This window comes from Drosophila suzukii, chromosome X, assembly GCF_043229965.1.
Source record: "Drosophila suzukii chromosome X, CBGP_Dsuzu_IsoJpt1.0, whole genome shotgun sequence".
Taxonomy (NCBI): Eukaryota; Metazoa; Arthropoda; class Insecta; order Diptera; family Drosophilidae; genus Drosophila; species Drosophila suzukii.
This window is the reverse complement of record NC_092084.1, coordinates 3,045,109-3,055,964: the sequence shown is the minus strand read 5'-3', so window position 1 is coordinate 3,055,964 and position 10,856 is coordinate 3,045,109. Positions and strand designations below refer to the sequence as shown.

At 41.1% G+C, this 10,856-nt stretch overlaps 1 protein-coding gene across 2 annotated transcripts; it reads right to left on the bottom strand.

The window, feature by feature from the left end:
• Positions 1-415: 415 nt before the first annotated feature.
• LOC118878290 (UPF0746 protein DDB_G0281095-like) lies at positions 416-3,620 on the bottom strand. 2 transcript variants are annotated; one of them, XR_010654702.2, is made up of 4 exons: positions 2,769-3,620; positions 1,920-2,017; positions 1,102-1,608; positions 416-571 (listed from the first exon to the last, which is right to left on the bottom strand). XR_010654702.2 is itself a non-coding variant. In XM_036820275.3 (3 exons), exons 1-3 carry the CDS (start codon positions 2,830-2,832, stop codon positions 1,087-1,089), a joined length of 684 nt encoding a protein of 227 aa, XP_036676170.3. In that variant the 5' UTR covers positions 2,833-3,615; the 3' UTR covers positions 434-1,086. The 2 variants fall into 2 exon arrangements, 1 of the variants encoding a protein (XP_036676170.3); XM_036820275.3 differs by having other exon boundaries at positions 434-1,608; positions 2,769-3,615.
• Between the last annotated feature and the right edge of the window lie 7,236 nt (positions 3,621-10,856).

The following is a 10,856-nucleotide window of genomic DNA, read 5'->3' as shown; positions in this document are numbered from 1 at the left end:
CCAATTTTCGCATTTTTTGTAAGGGGTTGTATCATCTTTTTTTTCGAAAAATTTAGATTTAAATGCCAATTGATTGGGAATTTAATTACGAGCTCAACGAGGTATGCCACTCCACATTCCGAACGTATTTTGCAAAATGATTGTCAAAATACTTCGTTTTTTTGGGTTGAAAAATAGGTAGTAGGATTTTAGAAAAAAATATGACCCATTTAAGCATTTTTCTCAGGGTGTTTTGATAACAGTCTTATATTAATGGGTTTGATGTTGTTGGCGGTAGTACTCACATGATGCGGTGGTAGGCATCGAGCTGGTTGTGCGCACAGGTCACGGACTGCTCGGACTCGGTGGAATCATCGCGCAGCGTGGCAACGCCGAGCGGCAGAATCGGGATGATCGCAGCTGTGGCAGCTGCGGCCGTTGCCGGCGGCCCCGCCAATGTCGTCGTTGGTCCCGCTCCCGGTGTCCCGCTCCCAGGTACCGCCGCTGCCGCTGTCGACGCTCTGCCCGCCCCGACTGCGCTGCCAGGGAAGGTCTGCTGCGTGGACGATGATGATGTCGTACTATCAAGCTCCTGTGCGAGGTGAATTCCCAAAGAGAGTTCATTTAGTTGATAGTTAATCATAGAAAAAGGTGGACAAAATCGGTTTATTAGCTTATTTTAACCAAATTAAATTATGCAAAATAAAAAGGTTTTCACCAAGTATTAAAAATCATTTGACAGGTACTTATTTAATAAAATTTAATTTTATTTACTACCCAAATATATTTTTTTTAGATTAAAAATATTACGCTGTTAACAAACAATAATATTTGTATCAATAATAATAACAAAATGTACAAGAAAAGAATACTCATATAACATGATCCAAGGTTGGTATCCACCTACAAAATTCTGTTGCTATGAATTGTGTTGTAAATAATCTTAAAAAAACCATGTAAAATTAGTGGGATGATTTTTTACGACAATAGACCGAATCTTTTGTCCACCTTCCGAAAAAATACAAAATTTGTCGCTGGCAGGTGCAGATGGGTTGGATGGATGGGCGTGATGGGTGATGGGTGGTTGGTGGATTTTTGGGTGGATGGTTAGTGATGGAAAACCTTGATCTCGCCGGCTTCCGGCTGCGAGAATCGCTTCCGCTCGTAGAGAATCTCCCGCTCGATGGAGCGGCTCCGAAAGGCGGGGGGCAGCGATCGATCGGGGGGCGGTGTCTGCAACTTGGGGGTCACGGGTGTGTTGCTGCTGCCGCTGCCCGTTGACTGTTGTTGCTGCTGCTGGTGTTGCAGGTGTTGCTGCTGCAGATGCAAGTGCTGTCGCTGCTGCTGCTGCTGCTGCTGCGGATGAGGATGCGTTTGGTGGGCGGCAGCGGCGGCGGCTGCGGCGGCGGCGGAGGAGGTGGGCGGACTCTTCTCGCTGGACTGCTGATGTTGCTGCTGGTCGCGGTGCTGCTGCTGCTGCTCGCGCTGGTGTTGCTGCTGCTGCTGCTGCTGCTCGCGGTGCTGCTGCAGTTGCTGCTGCTGCTGGCGCTGCTGCTGCTGCTCGTCCCGCTTCTGCTGGCGGCGTATCTCAAAGTCCAGCAGACGGGCCTCGCGTTGCTCCTTGTCGCGCTGTTTGCATGCAATTGTCGCAAAGTGCATTCTTACTATCAGGTTTAAGGGTTATCGCATGGCCATCGTATTATTGCTGTTGCATTTTCAATTACTGCTGCATTTAATTGGTTTTCTATTTCTTATCTTTTCTTTTCTATTTTTGCATAATTTTTTCTCTTCTTTTGAGGAATTATTACTTTTTTTGAATGTCAATTTGAATTGCCCGCGCGGTAGACACACATACACACACGCACACACCGAATTGGCCGCGACAGAAAGAGATAGGGAGAGGCAGACAGAGAGAGAGGCACACACACCCACACACTCACCTTGTAGTTGATGGCGTCCTGCTCTTCCTTTTTGGCCTCGCGCTCGTTTCGCTGTCGATCGCGCTGCTTCTCTTCGTCGGTCTGCGAGTTCTTGCTGTCTGTATGATCACAAAAAATTAATAAAAATGAATTACAAAATATATAAATTATAAATAATAATATACAATTAAAAATGTGAGAGTAAGGTCATCAAAAAAACCCAAGAAAACAGAAAACAATGGACCAAATTGAAAGAATTATACAAAATTATGTTTAAAATCAGGCAAGGATAATATGAGATACAAGAAAATGATCAGAAATAAATATAATTACAATTTATAAAATTATTTAAAATAAATTTAAAAAGTAGTATATGAAAGTAAAAATATACATTGACCATATTTAAAAATATGTAGAAAAATATATTGACAGTAGGGCACCAACCCATAAGTACAATTTTAAAAACGTAGTAAAAATAATACAATAACATAGGAATGAAAAGCCATTGAAAAACCAAAAATACGTTTAAAATAAGAATAAGGCAAGGAAACAGTTAAGACGGAAGAAAACCATAAGAACCGAAGAATAGAACCATTTAAAAAATATAGGGAAGAATAGAAAGAGAAAGAGAGAAAGACGGGGGAGAGAGAGAGGATATGTTGAAACTGTTTCAATCGATTCTCATTATGGTATTTCAATTGCAATTATCATACTGTCATCGTCTACTCAAGCTCTAAACATGCATGGTAGAAAATGCTAAATGGTTTGAAAAAAACAACTTGCAGCATGCATATCTACAGCTCTCACTCACACGCACCCACATACATACGTATATGTGTATACAATTCAAGGCCACGCCCCCCTACTTACGCTGCTCCCCATCACGCCCACCACGCACTGCCATCAAATAGCGACTCAGCCGGGGCGGTGTCATACTAATTCGCACCTTTCGACAGGTGAAAAGCCCACACACACACGGATTCGGAATCAACGGATTCAACAGTCGTCAGTTGTGGCCGAAGAACCGAGCGAAACTGACACTGAATACCCAAATGCGGCCCACTAAAAACATAAAACTAACCCAAAACACCGAACCCAAAACGCTAAACACACTCAACGTTGACCGCGGCCCAATTAGTGTCATCTTCTCGGGCGGATTAAAGCTCAGCTGCGTGCATATTCGCGGCAACTAGACAGATATGCATTTTGCGGCAGTGTGACCAAGGTGCGGGCGGGTATTTCACAGACGCTGGGCACACTAGTTGCTTTAAAGTTCTATTCTATTCTATTGCACTATCACAGTTTGTGTTGTATGTTAATTTTGGTTCATCTTAAAATGCAAAACTTGTCTTAAATTTAACTTTTTCAGGTCTCTTAATTATTTTACATATTTGTCTAGCTAGTTGTGTATATATATTTATTCTGTGAGCATTCCCACTTTGAAGAGCGGTCTCTACTCGACTAACAACAGTCAACATTTGGTCTGCTGCCAGTCGTTTTGCCATTCTCGCGCATTTATGTTTCCCATGAATATTTGAGCTTTGAGCTTTGGCCTTGGCTTCAACCGATTGAGGGCCCCACCGTTGCGCTTCGGAGCCGCTTGCCAACCCACCACAAGAGCACAAGAGTTCACCAAGTTCAGTGTGTGCGTCACAGGGGCGGTGGGTAAACATTTCATTGAGCCGCACTGTGGTGTGGTGGATAGGGATTGATCACAGGAAAATAATAGTTTCGTATGCATAGGGACTTAAGAGCATTCCAGTGTGCTAGGTTATTAATTTTAAAGATTAATATTTCGTAGTTTTTAAAAACATGCACTTTTGTAGTGTGACCAAGTGCCACGGATGTTTGCAATGGAGCGCTGGTCACGTTCTTGATTTATTACAATTTTAACTAATTAAACTCCCACCATTGTTAAAGGTATGCTACAGAAATCTCTTTCAACCGATGACAGATGGAATTTTTAATTATGCATACTCGTACAAGACTACCAACCAAATTGGTTTAGAAAAGATTTCTGTGACAGCCCCGTTTCAGCACTTTTTAGGTACCCCAAATCGTCGCTACTTATTCTTGTTATCTTACATTCTTGTTATGTGTTTTAACCTTTTCTAAAGCTTCAAGCATGCGTCTTGTCAACCGGCTGCAATTATCTCGTTCTACCCTTTTGGATGACTACAAAGTGGTCCCGAGTGCTGCACAGTGGATGCCACAAGTTTACACCTGCCCCACCTTTGACCCCGTTCCATTCATAAACAACTTTTGTACACACGCACACAATCACATCAGGGTCATCGTTATGTTATCACCATCATCATCGTTTCTTTAATCATCATCAACAAAGCGCTACAAAAAATGCGAAAACGAAAACCAACCGAAAAAATTAAGACAACTAAGAGGAAACAAGGAACGTCGAACGAAACGAACTACACGTAACGTAACAACCAACGAAACGGAACGGCGGTATAAAGGAACTCGCTATGTAGGGGGGGGGGTTCCATTTCTTGTTTTTTTTTGGTCTAAGGGGGTTTCTAATGGGATTTGGTTTATTTGGTTCAATAGAATGGTTGATATTCCATTTAGCCAACACTACGAGACCAGAGAGAGACAAAGACAGAGATAGAGAGAGAGACGGAGAGAGGCGGAGTGTGTGAGACAGTGAGAAAGAAATTCTTCCTTACCTCAAAGTGTTTTTTTTCTGATGTTGTACTTGTGGTGATGATGTTGTTCTTGTATGTCGCTTTTGATTTAGATTATATTTTAGTAACGATTTTTGTCGAATTTTGCAATTGTTTTTCACGCGATCGCGACGCGAACCGGAACGATTGGAATGGAATTAGTACCGTTAGGTGAGTGCGGTGTGTCTGAGTGTGTCTTTTGAGAAAGAGATAGACATATAGGCAGATAGAGAGATACAGAGAGAAGAGACTGAGAGGGAGAGAGACAGGTAGCGATCGCACACGAAGAATCTCTCAATCTCCGTTTTAGTTTCAGTTTAAGATTCGATTCTATATTTTCTTATTTTTTTGTTCTCTTGAGTTTTTATTTCGTATTTGTTAGGCTCGATTCCTTAGTTTTATTGTTCCTTTTTATTTGTGTGTTGAACATAGAAGACAATACAATCAAAGAAGAGCAAAGAAAAGAAGGACAAAAAACAAATCTTCAATTATTTCGTACTTAAATCGGAACTAAATCTTAAGTATATTTTTTTTTTATTGCTTGGGGAGTTCCAACGAAATGGACAAGTCGCTGGCTAAATTTAAATCCTTAAATAAATATATAAATCAAATTCATTGGCCAGCCCCAACCAATTATGTATTTATATGGACTATCAACGAGTTCGTACAGTCAAGGAAAATAAAGAGAAACCCAAGACAAATCAGGGATGTTAGTCCTCTAATCTAATCCTTTAAGCCGGATTACCTCTCTCTTTGGCTCTGGTTTTCTGGTTTTCTTGACTACAGAGTTACGCTATATATTATATTATTAAATATGGTATGTGGCAAAATATATGTTTATACCTAGGTAATGGCAACAACGAAAGGATATGGAAATCATCGACTATATATAGAGAGATACTTTATGTGGCTTTCACAACTAAGAGAAGTCACTTAACAAACGTACCACATACAGACATATACATACGTACAGACAAGATACATATATATGTTAAATACAGATAGATATACAGAGAGAGAGGACTCACAGGATGGCCTAGTCATACAAAAAAGAAGTGGAACCAAAGAACAAACGATAATCGCACTCCCTATAGACTATACACGGGCTATATTGTGATCACTTTCGGTTATATCGATCAATCAGATTACATAGACATCGAGGGACGAACAACACAAACGAAGTGGGATCGGTTTTATGTTTTTGTTTTCTTTTTTTTTGTTGGGGGCAGGGAGTATTACGAATAGTAATTGTGGAGGGTCCAAGGTGCTGCCACGCATGCTCAAACCGAAAGACTCACTTGAGGAACCGCCGCCAGCGCCCGGTGGCGGGTAGGAGAACCAAAATTGATGGGCCAGTTTGGAGTGGGGCCCGACCAAGGGGCTACCTGAAAGGAGATATGTAGGTTAGTTTGGGTTTTACTTATGGGGCCCATAGCGCGGAGGATCAAATGGAGCTCGAGCTTTGAAGAAGAAATATTTTTAGAATTGTTTCAAAGAAATCGTGCTTTTGGTGTCTTACAAAATTCTCTAGTTATCAAAAACTTTACTTGATTTTGCACTACTTGATCACACTAATAACATTGATATTTGCTATAAGAACTCCTCGGAACTAAATATTTCAAAGATGGTTCTCCTAAAAATTACTCATACGACATGTATTCCAGTTAGAATTTATACAAAAATAAATGTCTCTCCCCAACATTCTCAATCTATATGACTTGTTGCAAACAAATGTTTATATTATCCTACCAATACCAAACTAAGAACTTGTTCTTTCCTAAAAACAATGTAGTAATGTTACTATTTAACAAAATTTACTTTTACGTTACTTTTTAAGTGATATATTCTAACCTCTTATAGGACAGAACATTTATAGCCAGACTTCTTGTGGAAAGACCACACCCCTTTGATCCTCCGCAACCAAATCCTCCGTGGATTACTCACCGATGAACAAGTCCTGTTGCTTGCGCCTGTGTGCGTGCGCCTGTGGGAGGACCTCAGTGGTTTTTCAGTTGGTCAGTTTTACTGCTTTCTAGTCTCTGACCAGGCACGTGCGATAAGAAAAGTGGGGCTAGGTCCGACTGGGGATGGTTCCTATGCTAGATTCGGCTTGGCCAGATGGCCAGTTAGTCAGATAGCCAGATGAGCCGGAAAGAGAGGCGCCGAGGGCGTGTCAGTGGTTCATTTCGGCGACTGGGGAATTTGCTAAGCAACACGGCGCTGGTCACCCTCTGGGCCAAAGGTTAACTAATGGGAGCCAGAAACAATAAAGGAAACAAACAAATTAGAGGCGTACGCAAATTGGGCCCATCAACTTTGTGACTTATCGTCAACCATGCACCATGTGGCAAGTAATCAACTCGTCCTACACTCACACACACATACAGTAGCATACAGTCGAACAAAATTAAGGCAACTATCTGTACCTGAATAATTTAATGTTTGATAAGTACCTTTATCAATCAACGAATTTTAAATAAATACATAGCGTGTAAAATATTAAAATATTTTATTACAACTACTACAAAATCAGAAAAACCTTGTAAAATAGCTTGAAAGAAATATTTTTAGGTAAAAAGAAACTTTTCAGCCTTACAAACATTAGAGCGATACTTATTTCTTTCAAAAATATAATAATATCTTTTAGAAAGACTAAAGTAAATAAATAATGTATACAAAAATTGAAAATATTTAATGTTGATTGCTTCCTGAAGTCTGACGAATTGTATAACTATTTCGCTTTTCTTCGAGTGTAAAGACTAGGCATTAGCAACCGCAAAATGCCGAATGACTGTGGCAAGCAAATCTGGTTAACCATGGCAAATCAAATCGAATGGCATTACATCAGCGAGAGCCACTCGAGGGTTAAGTGGCTGCATGGGTTAATGGGGGATAGAAGAGGTCTCGCAGCAGCTTTTATGCCATCTGTATAGGCTTAGGCACCAGTATGTGAAAATGGGTCAAAAACGTGACTCTTCAGCGATAAGAAAGCGGTGGGTGGATGGTGCAGGGCGTGGGAAAAAGTGGGAAAATGGAAAAGGCGGCTTTAAAATGGGCGTAGAAAGTTACTGAAGGGGGCGGGGGCGGGGCTAACCATGCCAACACAATTAAACAAATGCCAAAATTCACTGTTTTAATTTTGTTTGTTCATACTAGCAAAAAAAGGCAAGCAATTAATTGCTGTTCTTTTGCTTAAAACATATCAATAATTTAAAAAGGGTTATCAAATTTAATAAAGACATAACTATTACCCATGTTGCTAATTTTAGTTTAGTTTGGTTTTTTGAATGATTTGGCTTTCGTTTTAATTTTTGTGTAGTTAATTTTGTTTTGGTTTATTGACAACCTTATTTATCTTTATTAATTGTACATTGTCACATCGACAAAAAACTTAAGCCTCCTTAAATCTGGATAGTAAAAAACTTAAATTACTTTTTGAATACGACCTTTGGTGACTATATTTTATTGTTAAATTAAAAAAAAAACAGTTTCTAATAGCTTTTATGTATTCTTTTCTGTAGTGGTCTATCAAATTTATTTAATTAAAAATCGTTGAAAAATGTTCATTTTTGTATGCTTTCTTTTAGTTTTTCTCGTTTTAGTTGAATGGATTTTCTTAAACGTGTGTAGTCCTGCTCCACATATTTGGGTCACTTTATCAGCGCAAGTTTTCCTTTGCCATTTCAGAATCCTTTTTGAGCATAAAGTTTTGTAATGCGTTTATTTTGTATATTATGATTTTAATTACGCCTTGTTTTGTTTATAATTGAATTAATTTGGTAAGAGTGCTTTTGTGTTAGCTAGTACAACAACCATTATGAATTTTATTGCTTGCCACCTACACCAACACACACTCACATTCACGCATACACTCAGAAAAAAAAGAACAACAAAAACAACAAGAGCTCGGCCTAGGGCAAAACCAAAAACACACCCATAAAAGAGCGAGAGGGCGAGAGAGATAGAGAGAGGCAGGACCCCCTTTTTTAGAGGGGGGAGGGGGGCCTGTTGCGACCCATAGAGAAAAACAACCGTTAATTAATGCTATTGTGAATTTTCAGGCACTTCATTTCTCTTCTTTTTTTCCCGCACAAAAAAAAACCATAAGCACAAATACACTGGCAAAAAAAAGGCAGAGAGAGAACGGGAGTGGGTGAGAAAGAGAGGGAGAAATTCGCAATTTGGCACACTGCGATTTACCGTTGTACCACACACTGCTTGGTCTTAACTTCCTGTTTCTGTGCCAAAATCAGGACACGTTACCAATGCTTAAAACGCTGGCAAACAAAAAAATCACAAAAATAAAGAAACATAAATGCAAAGGTGGGGAAATGGGAACAGAAACTAGATAAACAACTCGAGAGCCAAAAAGAAGGAAGTGCAGGAAAAGCGTGAGAAACGAACTAGGACTCAACTCGACGGAGGCACTGCGACTGCGACTGTGGCTGCTGCTTGCGAGTTTGCGACTGCTGCGGCTCCTCCGCTGCTGCGGCTGCTGTTGCGACTTCGCTGCTGCGGACGCTGCTGCTGCTGCTGCTGCTGCTGCTGTTGCGTCGGCTCCGAATGCGTGCGAAGATGGCGAGAGGCGAAGGGGGGAAGCTGCGGCGGAGGTGCAGGCGGAGCAGAGCGGGCCACATGATTAAAAAGCTAACGGGTAGCGTTGCAGGACCTCTGCGGAGAGCGCATGCCGCCGAAGGAGAGAGCGGGAGAGAAAGCTTCCAGCGCGGGAGAGAGCTTTCGCCAGCAGTGCTGGCAAGGATGTAGCCGCTTTTGGCTTGATAATAGATAAGCTACTAGATATCCTTTGTCCCTACCTCTACTAAAAATAATATAAAAAAAAACACAGCCTACTTTCAGGAGCAAATATTTTTAAGTAGTTGATCAAACGTAGGATTTATGTTTGCAAATAAAGAAACAATTATGCATCCTTAACTTCTACTCCTGCTGAAAAGAACCCCTTATGAAAAATGTGAAATTTAGTCAAAAAATAAATTTCCCGGAATGTGATAGGGATCGGAAGCCTAGGGTGTAAGCTGCTCAAAACAGTTAATCCTTCAGTTGTGCACCTCGTTTTGACCAAGTTTTGACCCAAACAAACTAGGTTTTGTAGCAGGAATGCTACGTCGTAGTATGTATGTATGTGTATGTTATTGTATTCCTTCTAGATCATTCGTGTAAGTTCTAAGAATAAGTTGTTGTTGTTGTACGATGCCGCTCACTGTTCTCTAACTCTCTCTCTCAATCTCATCGCTCTCACACTCTCTCAATGAATCGGGGGTTGATGCGGATCGTGAGCTGAGAGCGAGGGCAGTTGAACGCCGACCGTGATCCTGAACAGACGAAATTATAAAATAAAGACTAGAAGTACATATATATGTGTGTTGGTGTTTAACTTTGGGGGAATATATCATACCCCTACAAAATCAGAAGTGGGCCGATCACGAGCCAATTAATTAAATTGTTAGTAAAAAGAAAATCAAAATGGATTTAAACAACGAGTCGATTGAACAATTAAAAAGGTGGTTGAGTGTATTGAAGTTATCAACAACCGGAACAAAGAGACAATTGATCTTGCGATTAAATAATATACCGAAGGAAATTCGGGAAAAGTTTGACGAAATGGCGAGACAAAAAGGAAACAAAGACGGCGACAAAAGTAAAGGCGAAGACAGCGGCGACGAGAATTTCGAAGGCGGCGGAACTATCCAGAAAGAAGGCGGCGACAAAAGTAACGGCAAAGACGGCGGCATCCAGAATTACGACGAAGAAGGCGGCGACAAAAGTAACGGCAAAGACGGCGGCATCCAGAATTACGACGAAGAAGGCGGCGACAAAAGTAACGGCAAAGACGGCGGCATCCAGAATTACGACGAAGAAGACGGTGACAAAAGTAACGGCAAAGACGGCGGCATCCAGAGTTACGACGAAGAAGACGGCGAAATAAACGGCGAAGATGGTGAAAGGAATGACGAAGTTGCTGGCAGCATTCTCAGAATTAGAGGCAAACGGAACGAAAACTATACAGAAGACGACATGCACGACCAGGCTGGAGAGAATTCTAGGAACGCAAAAAGCAGCGAACGTAAAGTGAAAAATGGCAACGTTGCGGTGGTGGAAAACTTTAACGAGAGCATCGGCGTCTCGTTGAGTATGGCAACACAGGTGTTGAGAGATTTTGCTGGCGAGTCGTGTGCCTGCAAATGGACTACTCAAATGCATAATATCGCGAAGATTTATGGAATAGGTGGAAAATTCGAGAAAATGCTAATGGTGAGCAAAA

What these genes read in the sequence shown, in the direction of transcription:
- LOC118878290 (XM_036820275.3), bottom strand. Translation starts at nt 2,832, where the DNA reads ATGACACCGCCCCGGCTGAGTCGCTATTTGATGGCAGTGCGTGGTGGG. An exon ending in TGGGCGTGATGGGGAGCAGC is followed by an intron (nt 2,018 to 2,768) that starts GTAAGTAGGGGG and finishes GTGATCATACAG; the next exon opens with ACAGCAAGAACTCGCAGACC. An exon ending in AGGACGCCATCAACTACAAG is followed by an intron (nt 1,609 to 1,919) that starts GTGAGTGTGTGG and finishes GCATGCAAACAG; the next exon opens with CGCGACAAGGAGCAACGCGA.